Source organism: Ambystoma mexicanum, chromosome 7p (genome assembly GCF_040938575.1).
Source record: "Ambystoma mexicanum isolate Mex_15411 chromosome 7p, UKY_AmexF1_1, whole genome shotgun sequence".
NCBI lineage: Eukaryota > Metazoa > Chordata > Amphibia > Caudata > Ambystomatidae > Ambystoma > Ambystoma mexicanum.
The window spans coordinates 821363539-821389317 of NC_090939.1; the positions used below are offsets into that span (position 1 = coordinate 821363539).

General features: G+C 45.0%; 1 protein-coding gene across 1 annotated transcript in view; it reads right to left on the minus strand.

The window, feature by feature from the left end:
- LOC138526343 (interleukin-5 receptor subunit alpha-like) overlaps positions 1-25779 on the minus strand; it is a 427945-nt gene that overhangs the window by 246227 nt on the left and 155939 nt on the right. The window contains exon 4 of the mRNA XM_069636979.1: positions 5706-5869. Within this exon, the coding sequence (XP_069493080.1) occupies positions 5706-5869 (164 nt within the window). The remainder of the gene's footprint in view (positions 1-5705; positions 5870-25779) is intronic.

Here is a 25779-nt window from a genome sequence, read left to right on the forward strand (position 1 = left end):
TCTAAGCTGTGCCTGTTTTACCTTCATGAATGGGATCATTATTGGTCTGTAGAAGTGTGGGGGAATGGGTGATTTAACCACTACTCATCCTGATACTCCCACAGAGCAGAAGTAATTCCATCACAGCCCCTTAACAAAGTCTTCAACTTTGTGACGCACTCCCTTTTCAAACAACACAGATCCTCTCCCACCTCTCCCCACCGTCACCATGTCGGGCGGCTCTCCAAGAAAAATTGCTCTCTTTTTACATTCCGGCTACTCATCTATAAATCCAACAATGTTCTTGCGCCCCCCACTCGCTTGCCGAATTCCATTGCATGTGCTCTCCCTCTTGGACTCTCTTCTTGTCGATTCACAACCTATAAGTCCCCCGTCGAACCTGTGCCCCCTCCTACTTTAGCTCCTTTTCCTTAGAAGCCTTACTCCACATGAATATTCTACACCAGGTCATCCAAGCCATCCCTTCATCAGAGTGCTTTGAAATAAGGCTCATATGCCATCTGCTAGCAAATGAAGGATCCTCCATTGCACCGAAACCCATCCAAACTAACCACTCAACCCACTTCTCTTCCTTAATGCCCTCAGGGCTTCCGTATTTCATTTGTAAATATGTAAATGCTGGCCTCAGGCTTTCAATGTTATAAGAATGTTTATGTCTTCTGGTTCCTGTCCCTATCTTATGTTTCTACCAGTGGTCGAAGTGGGGGGGAGCGGTTGGGAACAGTTGGGAGCAGTGCGCCTCTACTTTTTTAAAATAAGTTTTACTGTTCCTATACTTTTATTTTTAAAAGAAACCGTACCGGAATGGTTTTGTTTTAAAATAATTGTGTAGGAAGAAGTTTAAACTTGCACTTTCAGTGCACTGCACAGAACGTTCCCTTAAACAACAGGTGCATTTGTTTAGGGGTTTGTATTGCTCGTGGGAGGGGGCGTGGCGATGGGGTTTGTGCGGGGCAGTGACAGGCCAGCCGGAAACATAGTTCCACTACTTGATTTTGTACACTTTGACCAGTGGTTTCTACTATCACCCCTTTACCACCTGGTATGAGACATTCCATTCATTAATGCTCTTATGTAAAGGCACCTTACCCTAGGACCACCTCTGGTCTCTGTTATTGCTTACTTTGAAAATCATTTCTGTTTGAAATGACACCATATTTTTAAATAAATACAAATACAAATCTGCTTAGTCGTTCCCTCAAGCCTTCCTCCCGGTATTCTCTCTTCATCCTCCTTCGGCCTGCCTCTGGTCAGCCTTTTAACGCCACAATTCTTCTGCTTACTTTCTGCGGCCAGATTACAGATTACATTACTTTGCAAGTGCAAAGTTGTATTGTATTAGCACTAGGGCAAAGTTTGCCCTATTTCTAAAAACACTGGTTTACGTTAAAAAACCATTGCACCATGACATGTACAGTTAGGCATGGTATAAGTACCAGGCATAAAGTTGCCCTAGTGCAAAAAAGAGACTGTTTCAATGCATTTTGCACATGGTCAAAGTTTTCCATAGTGCTATTAGCACTAGGGATGTCATTTTGGGGTTGCTAGGGGTCGCAGCCGTGACCCCTGTGTTCTCCCTTGCTTACCCCTGTAAAAAATAAAAATATATTTTTTTTAAGCTGAGGCTTCTGGAGTAGGCAGGGCCCTCGCAGCCCCTGTGGTGTGGGGTCACCACCACGCCAGGTCTGAGAGTGCCCCGGATTCACCCATTAGGGTGAAGGTTGAGCTGGGGCATGCAGCACAAGAAAGCGCTCAGTAGGGTTTGAAGCTGACTGCGAAATGTGACACGTGTCTCATACCACGTTCAGCTCCAACCCCGTCACCTCTGGCTTACTTGCGGCTCATATACAGGAACCAGGAAGCTCTCCCAGCTTCCTGGTTCCTGTTTGTGAGCAGCATGGAGGAGCCAAGGGTGCCTGGAGTGACGCACCAAAACTGTAAAAACAGGTCAGAAGACTTTAAAAAAAATGTGATGTGTATTTTACATGTGTGAAGTGCGCTTCCGATGTATGTATGTGCTATGGGTCAGTGAGTGGTAGTTGAATGAGATTAAATGTGATAGTGCATGTGTTTGAATGTTCTGGGTGGGTGGGTGTGTGCCCGTGTAGAGAATGCAGTGAGAGTGGATGTAAGAGAAGGTGTATGAGTGAGTGACTGGTGGGTGAATGAGTATTAATGTGATAGTGTGTTTCAATGTTCTGGATGGGTATGTGTCTGTGTGGAGAATGTAGTGTGAGTGGATGCGAGAGGTGTATGGGTCGGTGAGTGGTGGTTGAATGAGTAGGAATGTGATAGTGTGTGTAAATGTTCTGGGTGGGTGGGTGCCAGTGCACCTGTATGGTATATGAGAAAAGGTATATGGGTGAGTGATCGGTGGGTGAATAGGTATGGATATAATTGCGTTTGTGAATGTTCTGGGTGATGTGTGCATGCCTGTGTGGGTTATGAATGAATATGAGAGGAGATGTATGGGTGGGTCAAAGGGGATGCCTGCATGTGCGTCTGTGTGTAAGACCCTTGGAGACTGGGGATCACTCGAGCAGTTTTGACTCATCCTTTATTGATGTTACATGTTTTACTGGTATTTTCGGGCAAAGCCAAGTTCATGTGTGTAATTGCCTGGCTAGACTGGAATTTGGTACAGCCAGTCTAGCCATTGCTTACTGTGGCATGACATGTATTGCTCATCATATTTGATAAAGCAGGCCTGATAAGAAGTAGTACCTCATTAGACTGATGTTTTTGTGTAGCGGCCTGTATATATCTTACTGTAGCATGACATTTTATTAACTGAGCATCTATGATGACACAAGGATGATAAGTGTTCTTATGGGTGTAAACTGGCTAACACTGGAACCAGTTTCAACATCTTTTCTTATTGTGACATGTCACTTTTAATGTCCAAACCAACGGGAGTATTTTCTTACAGAGTACTGGCATATGTTGGCAGAGCCTGTTTTGTGCCTAGTGCCAGTAATGATCCTATAAAAAAACATCTCGAAGCGAACATGGGAATGTTCTTATATGGGAATACTAGCATATGTTGATGGAGCCAGCATGGAAATGTATGGGAAAAGCCAGCATGAAAATGTTTTTTATACTGGCATATATTAAATGGACCTGCATTACAATGCATTGGGAAATGCGCTTGTGCACTTTTGGTGACCTGCCTCTATTGTAATTTTTTTCAGTGAGTTACCCTACACCCTACAAAACCGATTGCAAACTGTCTGGCCTTCTACCCAAATGTTCACAGAAAGTGTACTGTGTAGTGCACCATTTTTACCCATTATTAAAACATTTTCTCATGGGAGGGAGAAGTATTCCCCCCCCCCCCAAACATATTTTTGTTAGTTTGGGCCCCCTTGCTATGCTTGGTCACAATCGCATAATTGTGGCAAATATGTACACCCTCCAATAAAACAACCACTGGTGCCTGGTATATTTTTGGACCAGGTAGTGCCCCCTTCTTTCTACGCTAGTTGAAACATCAAAGCATTGATTAAAAAAACATATTTACTTCTTTCACTTGCAGTAGTGCATGCCCCTGCAGCATAATCATCATAGACATTGTGCACACGTGGTGGTCCGGGCCGGCCTGGGGTGTGGCGTGCCCTGTGCTTTGTTAAGTGGGCCCTCAGCATGTCTCGCGGGGGGGGGCCCAAATTTTGTGCTATGCCACTGTTTGGGCTCTGCTCACCTGCTCTGGTGCACAATAGGTTTCTTCTATCGTAGTGGTAGCTGACTCATAGATATATTTCTAACCAGGGAATTTTGTTGATACTAAATCCTGGTAATTGATTTACTATTCAGGGCTTGCTCATGCAGTATTTTGCTCCTGGGTAAACAGACAGCGCACGCCTCCGCAGGTCACTGCTTTTTTGGCTTGTTTAACACAGCAATGCTACAGATAACGAGTAGTACTTCTGTGTCCATTGATCTATAGATGTTTCATACACTAGCTGTAGCCTGCATTACAGATTTCAGTTGCCCTGTTACGAGTACTGCATTATGTATGTTTTACATATAGGCTGCAAGTCGAATATGGAAAAGGACATTCCCCAAATATGTGATTGAGTACAAATCTCGTGGTTCTTAAATCTGGCTGAAATGAGAGCACCTGGAAAAACGGGTGTTAGACGCATCTGAAGGTCGGGTGCCATCACCTCCTGTGATGTCATTTGGGGGTGGGGTCAAATGATATTACTTCATGTGATGTCATCAGAGGACAAAGGGTGTGTGATGTCACTACCGCTACTCCAGGCATTTCAGTGAAATGATTTCCCTGATTAGAACTAGGGAAAACTTTGCTCAGGTGCAAATGTTCAGTGAAAATGTATCTTTTTGCAGTAGGGCTATTTTTGCCCACATGCTTATGCCATGCCTAACTGGACTTGTCATGGTGCAATGGTCTTCTAACATGTACCAGTGTTTTTAATAAAGGGCAAACCTTACCCTAGTGATAATACTGTGCACCTGTGCACTTGCACTGGTGCACAGTTTCTGTAATCTGGCCCCTGGTGTCCATTAGTCTTGTCTCTCCATCAGTTGCTGTCTCTCTCTTGACAACTCCTAACACATGAACCTCATCTTAGTGATTTGTGTTGTTTATCAAACCCCATCACCTCCCACTGGGTTGTGCTCCCTACATGTGAGTACACCTGCACTTAATAATACATTTGAGACGGTGATTGGTGTATTAGTCCTATTTACTTCAGTGCTCCTGATGGCAGTGTGCTGAGCAGAGCCATGATGGAAGGTGAACTGAGTACTTAAAGATCTGATTCACTGTATTGTACTTGTGTGGTCTGCTGGGTGGATGACCCTCGCACTGCAATCATGCTGCAGTGTCTGTGCCATTGAACTGGACTCTGAAAATCGTTTGTCAAAAGCAAGTTTCACACTGCTCCTATAACCCCATGGCTCATTGCGGGATATAACATTAGCAGAGCGAGCTTTTGGGCAGAAAAAATAAGTACGATTTGGGGCATCCTTAAATGAACCGGCATGGCATGAAAATGTGTCTTGTGGCAGTCCTCTGTGGGGTGGGTCAATAAATCCCCCATATACCACCTACAGGTACAGCATCACTCCATCGATGGTGGCATCTGGGCCCTGTGACAACCACTGCCAACATCTCCAGGGACAGAGGACAATAAACACGCAGATGTCTCGGGAGGATAGCTCAGAGGCAACGCGCTTGCCTTGGAAGCAAGACTACGTAGTGCAACATGGGTTCGATCCCTGGGTCCGTGCATATGCGTGTTATAAATAACCAATTACAATAAATATACCATGTATTTTCATCTCCTAATTAGGTGGCACTTCTAAAGCAAGTGGTATTTAAGGTACCTCATGGTGTTACCATTACAATTTGGCATAGGTTGGAGTTCGGGTGTCGGGACTCCCACTCACCTGCGCACCTGCTATTTCCTTGTTACTACTTCTGCCTGCAGCCTAAATCCTGGTTTGTCTAGGGACCAACTCCAAGGTTCCTGTATAGTTTAAAGCTTTGTGCGGATGACAAAACACTGGATTGATTTGGCGCTCACAATGAAAGCCCTTTCGAGCAAAAGAATGACTGCAATGAGAAACCTCTAAAATATACAGAACCTACAATAATCTTTCATTGCTAAAAACAAAACAATAGTGCACTTAAATGGTCCTGGAAACATTGCCAGAAGTATTTTTTATTGATACTTTACTCCGATTCTGCTCCACCCGGACGCAGTTGTGTTTCTATATTCAACATAATATTTGACGGGGTTCTGCAGTTTTTCAGTAACGTTGAAATCCCAGGTCAAGTTAATGTGTCCTTGTTTCGATGTTGATAGTTTAAGGTTTGTAGGTTTCGGCAGCTTTTTATTACCTGAAAAATATGACAAACTTTAGTAAACAATTAACTGAAATACTGACAGAAATCAAAAATGCAATCAGAAATATACTTCCGACAATTCTTCAGCGTATTTGATGCCGCAGTAATAAGGAGCGAGCTAGATTTTGGCATTAAATGTTATCTAGAGTACATACAAGCACCATATGAGAAATCTTTGTATACCTGTTTTGGGATGGGTATGCTTCATTTAGATCATTTAGTTTTCTTTACTAAATCTTGTGATTTCAGGTGGGGTCGGGGGTTCAGATATATGTGCTTTTTGTGGCTCAGGTATGGAAACTGTTAGGAATTTTTTTGTTCCTCTTTAAGACACCCATAAGGACAGAATCAGCATCCCCAGCCAAACCCAGCCAACATCCTCTCTCGCCCCATAGTTGCTACCAGGTACCACACTGTTGTAGAGTTGTCTGAATGTTAGCAATCACCACACTCAAACTAAGTTGTGGACATTAGCATGTACACTGGCCGTATGAGTGACAAAGGAAGGCAGGCAAGGTTATGAAGGAAATTGATGGAAGTGGAGGCCAGGGGCGAAAGGGACGGTGAGTACCGGACAAGCCCAGATCAGGACAGAGGCACAGAAATGCTCCCAAACCCCACTTGGGGAGATTACGCAAACCCAGCACCTCACTTCAAGACAGAAATGCCAACTAACCAATCCGCTAACAATTTCCTCCTCTGCATACACCTCTCAAGCTCTAAACAAAACACAAGCACAAACCTACACCACAACAAACCGCACGAACTTCACTACACTGCAACAACAAAACAAAACACACATAGACTCACACAACAGTACACAACGACTACTGGCCGCAAACACCACAGGGCCAGCCAACGGACCCACCGGGCTGAGGCCGCCAACAGCACATCACTGCTCTCTTGCACTTGTCCAGCTTCCTCCCACTAACTCACCCTCCCTTTTCCCCTCTTTCAGAGCCGCCAGAGCACCAGGGGACCACTACGGTGGTGATAGTGCGTGGTACAAATATCCTTTAACGTTAACATAACATTTACTAGACTGAAAGCCCTGAGAATTTGATATTTAATTATTTTATTTATTTAGTCATTTATATAGCGCACATAACCCAGAGGCATCTAGGCTCTTTTTGCTTACGAAGTTGGTTACATTGGTTGCTTACATAGTTAGAGAGTTACAGTCATTGCATGAGTAGGTTACAGCATACATTACATGATTAGTTTGCAAGAGATTAAAGATTTCAGATTACAGTGGTGGCGTACGTAGGTTACAGGTCGCAAACAGCGGTAGTAGGTTACTGGACGCAGGCAGCGGTAGTAGGTTACAGACATTGCATGATTCGTTCACATGAGTCATGAGATGCAGAGATGACTTGCAGGAGTAGCAGACAGGTTTACATAGGCTTCCAACTTTATTTACATCCAGCCTTAAGGTAGTCGTGTTCTTGGGGGAAGAGGCTGGTTTTGAGGCCTTTGCGGAAGGACTAAAGTGATGGGTCTGTTCTCAGGTCCAGGGGCATAGCGTTCCACTGTTTGGCCACAATCACCGGGAAGATGGCGCCCCCGGCTTTTTGTTGTCTAAACCTAGGGATGCAATATAGCCCGCATATGATGAGCGGGTGGGTCTGTTAGACTGGGCTTTGGAGATTTGTCTAGCTAGGTAGGACAGATCTCTACTTGAGAGGCATTTGTGGGTTAGAGAGAGGGTTTTGAATTTGATACAATCTCAGACCGGAAGCCGGTGGATTTAAGACCACTTCGATCGACCATTGAAGCGATTAGTGTTTGTAAATTCTCAATAGAGCACCATATTGTATTCTCAGTAGCCCATTATATCCATAGGGCCTGGCTGCTCAGGTTGAAGTTACTGACTAAGGGTAAAATTGATGGGAGTTAAAATATCCTCTTTTTAACATATTATTAATTGAATGCAGCATTAATTGGAAAAAATGTTTGGCTGTTTTTATTTTTATGCTTTGTACGTTTGTGTTTTTTATGTACTTTATGGTTCTTTTTATACCAGATAAAGTACTATTGACTGACTGAGTAATACTTCCTGGCACCCAGCTGGACAAGTGCCAATTACATAACATGCAATATTTTCCAGCCTTGACACATTTTAGACCTTCTTGATGTTTTCAGTCAAAAATGCTCCCTTTGACCCCACATATAATTAACGTGTGTAGAAAAAGAAAACTGCCGCCACCTTGTTTTGCAAATTAACTTTTCGTTTATACGGTGAAAAAACATTGAACCATAGTTTTCAGCTTGGCATAAACGTATCCACCTCGCCAATCCAAAACTGCATTCAAAACAGTGACATGAGAGCAGAGTAGAAGTTGTTTTATAACTGCACTATATTTATTTTGCTCCATGTCTTTTAGCTCTCACTTAGCGAAACATTTTTGCAGATGCAACAGAGTAAATTCAGCTATAATCTGCTACTGTAATATCCGTGTGCACACAAGCCGGGTGGGTACTGTCACTATGCACCAGTGCCCACCAGGGACGTAATTTCACCAAAATGCCAGGGGTAGCGGAAGTGACATCACACGACCCTTGACCCCTGATGAATCACAGGAAGTGATGTCATTTGAACCCACCCCAAAGTGATATCACGGGAAGTGATGGAACAAAACCTTTCACCCGTTGACAAAACAGGAAGTGGCTTCCCTGGTGCCCACACTCCCAGTCCTCAGAAGGCAGGGACAATGGTCACACCGTACACGCAGAGTCCTTCCCCACATTCCCCACATGGCGTGGCCGGGGTCTATGGCATGCCTTCTGTGTGCTTTGCGTGATGCACGTTCTGCAGCACAGATCATCTGCCCGCAGCACCCAAAGATCATAGCCTGCTGCAGCCATGCTTAGAGTGCTTCTCCAGCACGCCGCACACAGAGCCTGGCCTTGAAGATCCAAAGACGGTGTGGATGTTATGAGCAGATGAGGGACGCAGCTGTAAAACCTCTGAGAATGAATGCACCTGCAAGAAAAGCAACATATTTGCCGATTGGCAGGCAACAGAGCTGTACAATTAACATCTTTGCCATATCTGCACCTCAATCAAACAGGGAAATACATAGTGCTTTGGCAGTTTTTTTCATGCAGATCTGCTGGATTGCGCTATGCTCATTAATATAAATATGTATATTGGAATTGTGGTTCAAATTAACAAGGCACTGATGACATTCATTAACCGTGCTTTTTGTGGATTTCTTTTTGTTCCAAGTGTCAAGTTCTGGAAAGAAACTAACATGTGCTTATCTGTGTACTGCAGGAGACTCTGGCACTTTGTAACCCATTCAAGTTGTGCTATGCCTTAGTCTCCTGATTTTCATGCTTCACACCCATGAAGAAAGGACAGCAACGGGAAAATAGCATATGGCATTAAAAACATATTCTACGGCCAGGTTACACCATTACTGCAACATTAAGAAAGTTGAAACAAAGTAGTTTGAAAATGTGTCATCAAACAATTTCACCCGAGCAGGTGATGCCACAGCCAATCAGCTTGTTTCGGATCGTGGGTTGAATACCACGTCTGCGCTACGAGCAATCTCGGTGCTGCGAACACCCGCCATCTTGCCCCTCGCCCTCCTTCCCTACACTCCTCTTCCAACGCCTCCCCACCCCACTTACCTGCTTCCACTGGCGGCGCAGGCGCTGCCACTCTTGCATCCCTGGACAGTAATGGAAATAGCGCACTGCCTTCTATTTCCATGGCGGCCATGTTACGTAAGTATTTGTATGAATGAACGGGATGGCGCGAGCATGTGTGCAGTTCATTAAAAACAATTGATCGCTATCATCACCCTATATTAGGGTGACCAGACGTCCCAGTTTTGCCGGGACTGTCCCGGTTTTTTGTGCTCTGTCCCCCTTTCTCAAAATCATGTTCCCATTGGAAACTGCAGTGGTCCCGGTTTTTTGTAGTAGGTCTTCATAGCTGACAGGCAGGAATGCACAATCTTACACAGAAAAAATGCTGCATTTCCCAAGTTAACATAGTGTTAGTTTGTGATAAATTAATTCTAATATGTGTTTATTTAAAAATGAAAGAGAACATGTTAGAAAGCTTCGAATGGTGACATACCAAAATCACCATAAATGGCCTTGGCACGGGGGGAGGGGTGGAGGGGAGACCCATGGCAGTTAAACCCCCCCTTCTTCTCCAAAAGCTACTGAAGTGTAGTGCCTTGACAGCCACTTTTTAGAGTTAGTCCTACTTTTCTGTTAGTTACCATGTCCCGGTTTTTTACTCTATAAATATGGTCACCCTACCCTATACTAAAAACCCGGCGTGCAATAACAACCTCGTCAGCCGGCTGGATGGATGGTAACAAAACAACAATTTATAGCATATGAAAAATACGGACAATAGGCGAGAGAGACTTTTCCTTTTGGCAATTAAGCCTATTCACATAGATAAACATAGGACACAGTTTGGCTATTTCTACAGCATACAGCCGATTTACGCGGTTCTTGACACATTATGTATGGTGTTAAGCTGGTTCGATAGCACAGCGAGTTACGAGTAGAGCGCTCGCTTTGACATCTGTGCAGAGCCTGCTAAGGCAGGTTCGAATCCTGGCAGGGCCAAACTCAGCCTTTCATCCTTCCGAGGTCGATAAATGAGCACCACACACAGTGGGTAATAATAAGCAGCGCTCAGATACCGGAGGGTTCGTAGCGCTATATAAATGCTAAATTAAATTAAATTAAGTTAAAGAAGTGTTAATATGGGGAGAGGTTATTGGATTGAAAAATGGTAGACCGGCTTTGGAGAGTGGAATTTGTATTGAGTATGAGGAGTGTTGTTGTGGTACTTGGCAATCAACATATGTTATTAGTACCCGGCGAGGGCGAATTCAGAATGAAAGAGTCATTCTGATTGGCCCTCGCCAAATTGTTACCAGGCCAGGTTTCCACAGCCTTTGTCCCTGGCAGGGGGCGTGGCAGCCCCTCAGCCATCGAGGAGGCTCGAAGCAGGGCCATCCCTGCTCCGAGCCTCTCCAAGGATGAGAGGCTACCTTCGCCCCCTGCTGGGGACAGAGGTAAGGCTTTTTTTTTCTTCCTGCCCTCCCCACCCCACTTACCTTCTATGCCTTGGTCCCTGGCGGGGGACGATGAAAGCCTCCAACTGTGTGAAGACTCGGAGCGGGGCCATCTCGCTCCGAGCCTCCACACGGCTGAAGACTTCCATTGTCCCCCGCCGGGGACCCAGGTACATTTTTTTTTCTTTTTTTTTTCCTTTCCCCTCCCTTCTGCCCTCCCAAACCCACTTACCTTCTTTTTTTTCGGGAGCGGACACGCTGGAAATGCTTCTGTTTCCAGCGCGTCCGCTCCTGAAAATGGCGGCCATTTTCTTTGACGTCTTTTTTTTTCTTTTCGAAACGCCACAGCGTTTCAGGAACAAAATAAAGCTTTTAGTGCCCCGGTCACGCAGTTTTTGCGGGCCGGGGTACTAATTGCTATATGCCCCTCGCAGCGTGGGCATTACTGACTCTGGTAATGCCCCGGGGTCTTCGTTAAGGCCCTCGCTTCGCTCTGGGCCTATAACTATGGGCCCGGGGCATTACTTGAGTCGGTAATGCCCCCGCCGCTCGGGGCATATTGCTTAAATAACATGCATTTCAGTTGTAAGAAATATCCACAAGCCCTCACTCCCGAGGTCTATGTCTACATGCAGGTCACAAGTTCAAAGCAAGGGCTGACTCAGCCTTTCATCCTCTGAAGTCAATAGAGTGCCACTTAGTTGCGAAGTAGCAATATCTTGTTCGCAGTGCTTGAAATTACAAAACGGATATAGATTGGGAGATATGATGAAATAATGTTCTAAAGAATTGTATGCATTCTTAACACGTGGTCTGTCATTGTGATATTATGTTCAATCAAAAAATATATGTTGTTTACCCTATTTAGGCACAACTACATACACCCACAAGCACGTCCTCAATGGATGTTGAAGAAAGGTGAACTTGTGGCGCTAAACTAGGCACACTGCAAGACTATACAGCACCAGCAGAGGCGTTGCTAGAGCAGGGGGTGCTGAGGGGGCTATAGCTCTGGGTCTTTTGGTTGTAGCCCCGGATAGAAGCTCAGGAGCTACAACCAAAAGACTAGCTAGCCCCGGGTCCTGACAGTCCCGACTTTAGTGTAGCCCCGGATCTTTTCCAGACCTAGCAACACCCCTGAGCACCAGACCGAACATCGCTTGCACCTAAAAGATAAGAACGCCCATACCAACCCTCACTATGGAACACATGAGGAATGACAAATGCTTCCCTATGAATGTGAAAAATATCTGCCCTTTATTTTTTTGCCGAGCTGCTTTTCATTTTAGTTTTCAGATAACAGGTTGTTTTGATGAATTCCTATAGCTGGTGACGGGGTGCATGATATATTCTGGACACAATCTCCACCTTTGTAAATTGTACCACTTGGCTGAATAGTCCCCATGTTCTTTTCTTTGCTGCTTTGCATCCACTCACCAGGGAGTTCTCTGCAAGTTCTGAAGGCGCCTTGTGGTACCAACTGAGACGGAGGGGATTTGCATAGGTGTGATATGTGGTGGTATGGATCTATTGGTCAATGTTTCCCCTTCAACACCTGGGGACAGATCATTTAAATCTTGCCCTTCTCCAACACAATAGAGCAAAATAACTTAGCCCCAAATGCTGCTTCTTTTATAGCAGCAAGTGGAGCAAACAGGCCTTTCCCCATCCCTTGTCAGCTCAAAATTATTTATTTGGGGAAATAGCAGAGCAGGAAGACTAGGTTTGCTCTCACACTGCGCACACAAAATCAAAATAGATTTGCTGATTGTATTGAGTGATTTTAATCAACAACGTTGCAGCCTGACACGTGTTTCGAGCTTCATGCTCTTCTGCTGAGGCTGTTTAGACAAAGTATAGGTGAAAATAAATATTACACAATTCTGAAATCAATAGTAAAAATCGAACACAAACACCCAGAGCCAAAACACATGAAATAACAGAGCAGACAATTTTTTGTTCTATGCGTGCTGTGCTACATGTAAAAAATGTAGTAAGCACATTTTTTTAAATGATACCCAGGAAACACAGTGCACACAACTTTGTACGAAAAATTGACCAATTCATTTTTGCCCTTGTGGACATCTTTTTAGATAACATGGATTGGGACAAAACCTGTTCACGCCATTCTGTTACATAAGCAGAAAAACTTTTTAGCTTTCATGCATCTATTAGATAATTTGTCCATTGGTGATTCTTGCGGAAACCACATGGAGGTTGTGTAGTATAATAAGATGGGATGAGCCAGAAGAATTGAACAACTTTATTTGCTCTAGTAACAAACAGCTAGTAACTCTGACAAGGGTTCCTTATATGTCCATAGGTAAGGAGGTAACTATGTAGGACAGAGGTGTTCTGGGCTGCTTTGCAGTCCAGAGGCAGTCTTCAGTCCATCATTAGGAAGAGCGCCGGGAGCACAACCTGCTCCGTAGCATAGTCGCCTTCACAAGTGTTCCTGGCGCACTTTGCCGGTTCTGTGCGGGTCCCCTGGAAGTCTAGCGAGACTACGCCGTGGCGCATGAACTTGCGAGGTCCCTACAGTTTGGGGTTAGCAATAATGCTAAAAGTTCAGGCGATAGGTCCCTGGGCAGTTCTGTTTCAAGAGTGAACTGCAATCTGTGCCCTAATATTGGATTTAAACCCAGTAATTGGGAAAGAACGGTTATGAATTTCACTCCATAGTCCTGTTCTCTGGCATTTCCTATCCTAGAACGCCTTCTGCGCCCATGTGTCTCTCTCTCTCTGCGTCACTAGCCCCCACCTCGTTTCCAGCCCTGATTAAACGCTCCAGAAACCGTTTTTTCTTAATCAATAATTCCTGTAACCATATCTGTGGATGATCCCCTCAAACACTAGAAAACAAACTCAAGCGCTTTACAAACCACTGTCTCCGTTCAGAAGCCATGAGAAATTCCCGATTAACTAAACCGCCTCTCTAATGTCATTCTACAATCTGAACAGAAGAGGGAGCACGAAGCACGCTATTTGTGATGAATTGCGAACATTATCTGACTACTGAAATCCAAAGGAGAACACACCACTGAGCTGGAAACTGTTCAGTGTACAGGGTCGGACTGGGACAAGAAATTATAGGCCCTATATGGGCACCTAAAAAAAAGTGGCCCACCCCTCGCCTCAAAATAAGTGCACCTCAAACCGGTATAACATCCTTTCATCGCCAGTAATTTCAAAGCCTGGCTTTTAAACGTGCACAGAATTATGAAAATGCTCAATGAAATGTTGGGGGTGGGGGTGGGAAAGGGCAGATAAGGGGTTAGGGGTTTAGGGAATAGGTAAAAATAGGTGGGGAGGGATTCTGGGGGGTAACGCCCCTAAAAAAAAAATTGATGACCATTTTCGTAATTCTATACACGTTTAAAAGCCAGGTGTTCAAATTACTGTCGATGAAATTACATAGAACCCTCAAACCATCATCGTGTATCACGTCAAATCACGACTTTACAGAAAATGCTACTTATGGATGGTTAACGGTGCTTGCTGCATGTAATATTTTGTGTAAACGCTTCAGAAAGTGATAACATTCCTTTTGTTCTTTTTTAAAAAAAACATCACCATCACATAGCTAAATCCTATACTTATTTTGCAGAACCAGACTCAAGGCAATTCTCCTAGTTTCCATCAGTAATGATATTAGAGGTGCATTTAATGAGCAATACAGCCAAATGATGATGCCGGAAAGTACCTTGGTAGCAGCTGCAAAATGGTCTATCTGGGCATTTCATACCAGTGCTGGGCAAAATGTCTAATACTTATACACAAGCCAAAAATGTTGGCTTTGCCAATGCTTGTTTTTAACAGGACTTCAGTGAAGTGCATACATAGTGCTTATAAATCGGGAGGCTGAAGGCAGACCTGGTCAAGACATTTCTTATTACACCACTAGGAACTCAAATTAAGTCATTAACTCGCAGAATACTGCTTTATAAAGAACTGGCAGGCATTTTGAGCATAAACCGTGATGGTAAAACTCGATAAAGCTAGCTCAATGAGATTCCAGGAGGATGTGTTTGGGGCAGGGAGGGTCAGGAAGTGGGTGGGATTGATTGTAAGGATTAGCATGGCCATGGGCACTCTGGGTGGGTAAATACCCAAACGGCACCTACAAGGTTTGTGTTCCTCCTCACTTGGGTCTCCCCTTGCCCTATCTAACTACACCTCCGCTAAAGCAATGAATGTCTGGCACCTCCCACATCTCTTTGTCCGTACAGATTGTTTTTCAGTATTACCATTATGCACACAGGCAACTTTAGATTAGATAAAGCCCTGAGGGCAGCTACTAAAATGTTACCTGCTCTGCCCGGACTTTAATTTTTAGTCTGAAGAAAGACAGTGCGAAGATGCGATCAGGGCCTTTAAATACCACAGAATTGAGAACTGAAAACTGCCTGCCAACATGCTCTTCCCAGGAGTAGCTGAAAACTGCAATGTCATCCAAGTATGTGGTGCAGAAGTCCTCCATCTCAGTCAGAACCTGATTTACCATCCTTTGGACTGTAGCAGGTGCATTCTTCAGTCCAAAAGGCATAACCTTAAATTGGTATAAACCAACTGGGGCAGAAAATGCAGTTTTCTCCTTGGCATGGTAAGTCAGGGCTATTTGCCAATAGCCTGACGTCAGATCAAATGTGCTGAGGTACTTGGCTGAACCAAGTCTATCCACCAACTCATATGTCCTTGGCAAAGGATGGGCATCAGTCTTGGTGACTGCATTAAGAGCTCTATAGTCCACACAGAATCTCAATTCTTTGGATCCTGCCTTTGGTACGAACACAACTGGGCTAGACTATGGACTAGTAGAGGGCTCCATTACCCCGAGGTCAAGCATTTTGCGGACCTCTCCTTTGATGTGGGTTCTTACATTCTCTGACATTCTGTACCCTCTGCTTTTTACAGGCAGACAGTCACCAGTGAATATATCATGCTGGCCCCAAGGGGTGAAGCCTGGTGAAAGTGAGAACAGGGAGGCAAACTGATTTAACATAGATTTGCACTCCTCTTGTTCCTCAGGTGTCAGACTTGAAGAGAGATTAACTCCTTCAATCTTTTCATCAAAGGTAAGCCTCTGAGGAGATCAGGGAGAGGTTCACTCTCTTCTTCCTCTTCTGCTAGAGCTAGAAGCAAAGCTCCTACTTCAGGTCTAGAGACATAAGTCTTCAGTCTGTTGGTGTGGAAGACTCTGGGAGCCTCCTTGGGATTGCCAAAGTCCACCAGATAGTTCACCTCTCCAAGTTTTCCCACAACCTTGAAGGGTCCCATCCATTTGTCCTGCAAGGCCCTTTGCCTTGTTGGTATCATAAAGAGAACTAGCTGGTCTTGAGTGAACTCGACCATGTTAGCCTTTTGATCATGCCAATGCTTGAACAAAGCTTGACCAGCCTTCAGGTTATCACTAGCTTGGGCCATCATCTGTGACATTCTCCTCTGGAGTCCTATCACATAGTCAGTCACTCTGACTGGCTTGGGGGAAGATGCACTCTCCAACCCCTCCTTAATCAGGGCCAATGGACCTCTGACTGGATGGCCATAAAGAAGCTCAAAGGGACTATAACCTACTTCTCTATAAGCAAAGAGAAGGCATGGCAGTAGAAGATCCCGCTTTCTCTTAAGGGGCTCCTCTAAAGCACCTATCATGCTCTTCATGGTCCTATTAAACCTCTAAACCAATCCATTTGTCTGAGGGTGGTAGGCGGTTGAGAACTTGAAGGTAACTCCACAGTTTTTCCACATGGCCTTCATGTAGTGGGACATAAAATGTGACCCTCTGTCAGAGATTACCTCCTTAGGAAACCCAACCCTGGTAAAAATACCAAGGAGGGCCTTAGCCACAGCTTGCGCCGTAACAGTCCTCATAGGAATTGCCTCAGGGTACCCAGTAGCATGGTCTACTACAACAAGGATAAACCTGTTGCCTGAGGAGGTTGGAGGATCAAGGGGACCAACAATGTCGATTCCTACTCTCTCAAATGGGACTCCCACTGCTGGGAGAGGCACTAAAGGTGCCACATTCTTGGAACCACTCTTACCAGAAGTTTGGCAGGTGTGGCAGCTCTTGCAGAACTTATTTACCTCAGCCCCCATTTTTGGCCAATAAAAGTAGAGAGAGAGCCTTTCATTGGTCTTCTTGAAACTCAAGTGACCAGCCAAAGGAATCTCATGGGCTAGTTGCAAGAACTGGAGTCTGTTTTCTTGAGGCACTACAAGTTGCTTGTAGTCTCCAGGTGCAGACTCAGTCGGTTCATTGTAGAAGAGGCCATCTTCCCAGTGCAACCTATACTCCCCAGGCTCTTGCCCATCAGCCTGAGAAGCTGCCTGGTGGCGAAGACCTTCCAGAGTTGGACATTATCTTTGTCCCTTACTGAAGTCTGCCCTGTTGGGTCCACCTTCTGCCAGTAAAGACTGCAGCTCAGGATGGTCAACAGGATCCAGATCTCCAATAAGTTCTTGGCCTTCTACTAGCTCTGTCTCTTCAGAGTCTAGTTCAACCACACAGGGTTGTACCTCCCTCTCAGCCTCAGCTTGAGGTGGAGTTAAAGGTGTAACTTTGGACAACCTAGGGGAAATCCTAGTTGGAAGCACTGGAGTGCTTGCTGCTGGTTTCCTTCTAGAAGTCTTGGGTTTCCCCTTTGCTTCTGGTTGCTCAGATATGGCAGAAAGTAGCTCCAGTGGAGTAGGAGTGATTTATTTTCCCATCATCTCCATATGAGAACCTCTCATGGTTTTCTCCCTTGCAGGTCTGGTTAGCTCCTGTAATCTTTTACTAGGAGGTCTGGGGGTATTTGACACTACTCCAAAAGTTTTCAGGTCATTTCCCAACAGAACCCTTCCTGGTACCTCAATTTGTACACTGACAGGTATCTTCACAGTCATATCATTGCACTGGATGAGAACTGTTAACTGGGGAAGCATCTGCACAGGCCCTCCAGCTAACTTGGCGAGGCGTTTGGGTGCCTTAGCAACATCCTCTGCCTTGAAAAAAGATTCATCCACAACAGTTATGCTGGCCCCAGTGTCTCTAATGGCAGGAGTCTCCTGACCATTCACTTGGACACTGTCCTTATAATACTCTTTAGTATTATCTGGGATAGAATTATATATATCTAAATTCTGTTGTTCCCACAACCCCAGGGACACTAAAGAAATACTGGCCGAGACTCCTTTGGGTTCATCAGCCAGTAATAGAAAGTTTCCACTTGCCATTTGTACTTCCTCCTCTGGAACAAAGGCCAAGGAGACAGTGTGGACCCCCAAGGGTTTACCCTTACATCTGGGATCCCCTTTCACATGGTTAGTAGAGCCACAAACAGCATTTCCCAAATGCCTTCATGAATGGTGGCTTGTTCTGACCTCCTTCTGATTTGGGACCAGAAGGTAAACTAGCCTGATTTGGTTTCCCATGTGGCTTACACTTATGGTTCTGTTTGGGGCCCTCTTTGGAATTGGAATTATTGGAATTCTCTTTGGAGTCCTTTTTAGGCTGTTTCCCCTCATCCTTTTTCTCAGTTGCCCCAGAATCCTTGTGAGTAGACCTGTTGGCAACCCACAAGTCAGCAGCCTTAGCTAGCTTCTTGGAATCTATTTCCTTTGAATTAGCCAAGTGCTGTCTGAGCTCAGGAGAGCAGGCATCATAAATTGACTCCAACAGAACAAGATTTTTCATTCCCTCATAAGTGTTCACTCTGTAACCCTTAATCCATCCCTCTAAGTTCTTCAAAGTTTCACTCACCCAGGTAGCCCAAGGGGTACCATCATGCTTTTTGAGGGTCCAAAACCTCTTAAAGTACTGTGAAGTACTTCATTTGCAGTTAGAGACTCCTGGCTGTAACTTTCCATAGTTGACTTGTTAGAAAATAAACTTTTCTAGTGCTAAGCTTTGTGGTTAATTGCACCAAAGTACCCAGAAGCACTCTACAATGTATACTCAATACAAATCGCCCCGCTGTACACCAGTGTTAGGCAGAATCCTGTACAGTTCCCTTGGGGAACACTGCAAGAAGATTAAGACTACAGGAGTAAGCAGCAAACCCAATTGGTAGCAGTCCACACCACCCAGATTTACCTGGTAGCTGTGGCTGAGCAGTCAGACTTCTCTCAAGATGAGTAGGGCAGTATACAGAGGATACACAATAGGGCTAAAAACACAGTAGAGCAAGGAAACACTGACCAGAGCTTGGTATCAAAAGTATGTCATTATTTATTTAAAACACACTTTAGGAAATACACTAAGCACTCTAATTCAAAGCAAGTTCAAACACAAACAGATAAAGTATACACACCTCCTTTAAAAATGATTAGACAAGTCTAGATCAAAACACCACTATTTGTAAAAACAGATGTGAGCGCGTAACTTAGATGGCACTCCAATAATTAAGTTATAGGGAGAGAAAAAGGGAGGTCATGAAAATAAAACAGTTCCAAACACTTTTCTAAGACCACAGCAAGTTAGTGAAGGCAGAGTCTACTGTAGAGCCAAAGTTCATAGGCCAGACCCACTTTAAATGGAGCAAGGCGAAATGTGCCCAAGATCACACAGTTTAAAAAGCACTCAAGTCTGCAGAAATGTTCAAAGGAGGTTGGTTTGATGCGAAAGATAAAGTTAGAAGGTCTGGGGCCAACCCAGTTGGAAAGCCAAGGATTTAAGGGTCACATTTAGCAATCCGCAGAAAGGGAGGCCAGGCGGAACACATTACCTTAAAGAGTGAGGAAGCTCCCACGGTGGCAGTTGTTCCTGGCAGTGGGTGCAGTTCATGGTTTCGACCAGGGGAAGAGAAAGGTCTCGTCAAGGAGGAAACTTGGAGTTGTTGCACTGCCCAGGGAAGAGACCAGCCGCGGAGTTCGTTCGGGGTGCTTGGCACTGGCGATTCGACCAAGGAACGTCCTGGAAGGCGAATGACGAACTGGTTGTCCCCACCAGCGTAAAGGGAGAAGACTCTTACAGCAGAAGATCTTCTCTTGTCGTCGGGAAAGTGGTGAGGTTGTTGCAGCAGGGCTCCACCGGTGGTGTCGTTGCAGATGGCTCAGCTTCTCCCCTCTTTGGATTTCTTAGGTCCTGTGGCGACTTCTGAAGTTCCAGTTCCAAAAGCCCTGCTTTTATGTAGAAAAACCCCCATTCAACAGCCTAGCTGTCACTCATACATGCTAAGTAGTGAGCCGGGCGGCTCACCACTTGGCCAATCAGAACAGAGTGCGACTTGAGTTGCTAAGGCGACACAGTCCAGGGTGCCAATTCCCCCACCCACACATCCTGTGGAACCCAGACAGAGTGGCACCAGTTGGAGGGCTTCTGTGCAGAAGCCCGCCAAAAAGTGGAACAAAGGGCCCACCCTTGGTTGGAGTTACAGAGACGGACACAAACGCCATTTTGGAAAAGAGTTCTGGCAAAAAGACCCAACCAGCGATTTTATATTAAATAAATAAACCAGCGGTATCTTTAACATTGCACCAAAAAGTGGTGCGTTTAAAATCAATGGGAAAATCCCATAGGAAATATTCCGGTGGAATATTTCGCGTGGTAACCACTGCCACCAGCCAGAAACTCGACAAGGGGGGACTGGACAGTGCCCCCTTGGAAACAGACCCAGGGGCAATCTAATTAAGCCCTTCCAGTACTTCCACAATATGATGGTTTGTACTTGTTCTGTGGAGAAGCCCGCCAAAAAGTGGAACAAAGGGCCCGACCTTGGTTGGAGTTACAGAGACGGACCCAAACGCCATTTTGGAAAAGAGTTCTGGCAAAAAGACCCAACCGGCGATTTTATATTAAATAAATAAACCGGCGGTATCTTTAACATTGCACCAAAAAGTGGTGCGTTTAAAATCAAGGGGAAAATCCCATAGGAAATATTCTGGTGGAATATTTCGTGTGGTAACCACTGCCACCAGCCAGAAACTCGACATGGGGGGACTGGACAGTGCAACCTTGGAAACAGACCTAATTAACCCCTTCCAGTACTTCCACAATATGATGGTTTGTACTGGTTCTGTTCACAATTTTGGACTAGTAAAGTCAATGGTGACTTTAGTCAATGGTGACTTTACATGCCATGGGAGACAGTAGCCAGTCCCAGGGTATGGAGTCTATGTTTGGGGGTCACTATGACACCCCTGTGTTACTGCACTGAGGGTGCTGTGTAACACATACACTAAAACAGATGATACCCTATGGAGTAAAAGACCCCATAGCACATAAGCACACAATAAGTCAAAGACATACCTCAAATCATGCCTAAGAGTGGGAGGTAAAGAGTCTCACTCTTAGCAGGAGAAAAAAAACAAACCCTAAAAATCCAGCAAAGCTGCTGGGGGACTCACTAGGTTTGGGAAATTAGCCTTATAAGAGAATTCTCCCTAACAGTGGGCTGATCTACGCCGATAGGATACCCCTTGCAGACAGGCCGGCCTTATCCAGGGCTGGCTGACATTTCCTCAGTCCTATGGGCATTTCAGAGACAACAGTCTCTTTCCTGGTAGGGTTGCAGGCCAGATTGAGCGTGTGGCTGGTGCTGCTATGCAAAGGGCCGAGTTGACTTGCTTACCTCATTTACACAAGGGCACTTCATGCAAATAAGCGAATCCAGTGCTTGCTCTCAGCACGGTATCACTGCATATTATCCCCACCAAAAATATTGCTGTATATAGGGTCGCCTGGAACGACCATAGGCGATATTTTTGGGGGGGGATAATTTTTGGGGTTTTTGGGAGCGGGGGTTGTAGAGGTGTCCGCTGCTCTTTTAAAAATAATGCTGGGGTTGCGGGGGTGTCCCCCGCAGGTTCCATGCCTTAATATTGCCGCAAAAATATGGCAATATTTTTGTATGCCGATATGTTTGCGGGGATATTAACACATGGGACCCCTCAGCACATGCAGGTGCAGATTCGGTGTCAAAGAAGTCGTATTTTGGCCCCTTCCTTTATACTAAACTGGAGGCATTGAATGGTAAATGTCAGCATGCACCATTTGTGCAGGGACTGCAGTATTTTAAATCTGCCTTGGAGGTCAAGTGGTGGGTGCCTCCTGGCCGAGCCTCGGTTCATTTAGTGCTGGGCCTGAAGCACTGGGCGGCTGCTGGCATGGGAGCAGAAAGCAGTTACCCCCCTCCTACCCTGGGCTAGGGCCTGACGTCCATTTCTCCACAATCTGAGCAATAAAGCCGCGCCGGTCGCAAATTCTGCTAACGAACGATCCTTGTCCCCTCCAACCCCCAAGGTGATAGCAGTTTGGGAGTTATCTGGAGTTGTAATGAGCGGAACACCTGACGTGGGGACAGCCCCGTAGCCCAACCCAAAAGGAAAATCACCGCTTATTTTCAGCCTGAGACACTTGCAAAGGAAAATGAGTTGATTTCGGAACAAGGTGTGCTTTCCAACAGACACAGTAACTCTAGCTATGGTGACATAGGACTGCGGGCTTGACCACTAAACTGCACAACCCTGTGCAGTTTGTCATATTGTGTCGCCACATGGTTGGGGGGCAGCTGTCAAACATTGGGGAGATATGTTCTCATGGTACGACGTTCTTTCATCGTCAGGCATTTCAAAGGCTGCAGTTTTAATGTGTTTGCCAGATCATCGAATTTTTGTGGGGATGGTGGGAAAGGGTAGATAAGTGGTTCAGTGGGTTGGGTATAGGTAAAAATAGGTGCAGTAGGGGGGGATTGGGGCAGGGGACAGCCCCCAAAAAAACAGATGCACTGTCAAACCCGTTTAAATTTCAGGCTTTGAAATGCCTGACGATGAAATGACATGGGACCGTTCTCATTTAACGATGATGACACCCTGGTTGAAAGGGGATTTAATTGAAAGCATATTTTATGGGGGGTTGGAGGGGAAGGGCCATAATAAACGCTTTTTGCCATGGTGGTCGCACTGACGATCAAGCAGTGTGAAGGAATGACCTTTTGAAATGGAATTAGCCCCTTAGGTGGCCTGGGTCAGCAGGGGCAAGAAGGTCATGGTTTTTTGCAGCCCTGCAGCTTCCAGATGCAGCCATTTTGAAGTAGATGGGATCATGGCACTCCTTGCAGTTCATGCCTGAGTGAGGCCATACAGTCGGACTAGAGCGAAGGCCAAGGTTAAAAGGATTAATATGCACGTGCTTTCGTCAGTCAGATGTCCTGATATTTCAGATGTTATATCCAAGGAAAGAGGAGACATTGTGCCTTCGATAAATTTGCTGTTTTATGAAAACTCCTACATTTCTGGTGATTTGGTGTGAACCCAATTGAAGAATCATGTTCGATACTCGAGGACCACAACGGAGGATAGATATGCTTCTCACACTATATGCCTCTGAGGAAGGAACATGGAGCCAGTATGAGAATAAGGCCATCCATGTTGAAGTAGCCGTGGAAATGCAACCTTCCCAGCGATGTTTGTTAATTGTTAGGCATACCTCTGCTGCGCGCCGTTTCTTGTGAAACAGAAACAAAAAGAGACGCATCTCTTCACTGCATTTAGTTAATGAGTAGCAGTCATTGGTCAAACTTTCCACCCATTTCAGGAAAGCACAAAATCTATCTGCCTGTTTTCGGAAAAACAAGTTAACACCTTTGGTCCCAGCTCCAAGGTGCCTGCCACCCTGTAAAACGCCCCGTCATAATAACTATGCATACATGACGGATCGTGTTTCGATTCACTGGATAAAGAAAGAGGCACTAACTTCCCTGTCCATGGGACGAGTCAAAAACAGCACGATGCCCACACAGCAAATAATGGCGAATGCACAAGATATGGGGGGAATGAAATCAGAATACCTATTGCTTTACAGGCGCCTGTAGGCAGCACAGGTGAAATTATTAATCTGGAGGTTCCAGATCCTGGGGACGGTTCTTCAGAAATGTACTTAACTAGAAAACAGAGGCGTAAGTAGAAGTTGCAATTGCAAAACGTTGCGAAATCCAAAAGGCGCCCACACGGGTCATCTCCTCTACCGCTGAACAAGAGGTGATCTCTCTCTCTCTCTCTCTCTCTCGGCCAGGGACTGGGGAGTGGGAACCCGCCGAGAGGCACTGGTCTGGAAGGAAGTGTGTAGAGGAGCTGGCTGTGCAAGGGACATGTGGTTGATTCCGCAGAAGGCTGGGTGTGTGCGTATGACTAATACTACACGTTAATGTTGAACACGCCAGACTTCTTCACCCAGGGCTTTAAGTGGACCAGGGTCTCCAGAAAAGGAACCCGAGCTCCCAAGCAGCACCAAAATACTAGGCAATTCTCCTCTAAAAAAAGACACAATACATGCCAGTATCAAAACATGTTCTTGCTGGCTCTGCCATACATTTCCATGCTGGCTGCACCATTATATGACATTGTTACTATATAAAAACACACTTATGTATGCTTTGTGCATAATGATAGTAATGGTACTATATGAAAACATTTCCATTCTGATGTTGCCTATAAATGGCAGTATCCCCACCTATGAACATGGTCCAGTTGGCGTTGCCATTAAAAATGCCATGCCACAATATGAAAACATTTCCAAACTGGCTGTGACAAAATGCTAGTGTAGCAACATAATAACGCATCATGCTTACTTTATTATAGATGCTCAGTAAAAAATACCATGTCATAGAACTAGCTCGACTGGCTGCACCAAAAAGGCAGTCTAGTTAGTAATAACACTAATCATGCTGGCTTTATCAAAGATGGCCAGTAATAAATGCCACACCCCACAGTAAGAAATGGTCATAGTGGCTGGACCAAAATGCCAGTCTAGCTCGTAATAACATATAGTCATGCTTGCTTTATGATATTTACTCAGTAAAAAAGAAATGGCATGTCAAAATAGGAAATAACTAGAATGGCTGGACCGAAATTCCAGTCTAGCCACACAATCATGATCATGCTTGCTTTATCAGAGATGCCCAGTAAAGAATGGCATGCCACAGAAAAAAATGGCTAGACTGGCAGCGGAAAGATGCCAATCTAGCCAGGTAATAACACTTATCAAGCCAGTATGATCAAAGATGCCCAGTAAAATATGTCATGCCACAGAAAAAAATGGCTAGACTGGATGCGCAGAAATGCCAATCTAGCCAGATAATAACACTTATCATGGCAGCTTTATCAAACAAGGGCAGTAAAAAATATCATGCCACAGTAAAAAATTGCTAGACTGGCAGCACAAAAATGCCAGCCTAGCTACATTCTAACACCTACCATGTAAGCTTCATCAAAGATGCCCAGTAAAATGTGCCATGCCACTGTAAACAAGCATTGGAAAAGGCAATAGGTTTTGGCTGTCATATATTAACTTCTAACCCATCAAAGTGATTCCCTGCCTTCCCTGCAGTTGGTTCCACTCCATATCAGAATACATTTATTTTCATACATTAGCCACCCCAAATGCAAACAATGCAGATTGAGCTCCTCTGTATCTACAGTGTAATCCACCCAAACGGCAGGTGTGCAACCATTCCTGTGCAGATGATGTTGGATGACTGGAAACCCATCAAGGCATACCATTATAAAACAAAAAACATTTGTGGGATGCACTATTGAAAATAATTCTCAGCAGAAGTAATTTACAATATTTGCATGATAATAGCATTCACTGACAGGCAGGTGTGCTTCCATTGGCCCCCTTACATAGTTTGGTGGGAGACAGTGGATAATGCAGTAGTGGATTATTTGGACCCTCAATCTTGATCTCAATTGACCTATACCTGTGGTTATCATAATCCACACATTTGCCCACCTTGATTCCCCAAATGTAGCCTACTCTCACATTATGCCACAGTACACTTCCAAATATGGTGTTTTTTTTATCTTTGGCCATGGTAAACTTTGTGCTGCAAGTGTAGCCATATTTGGCCTTTAACTATATCTTACTAC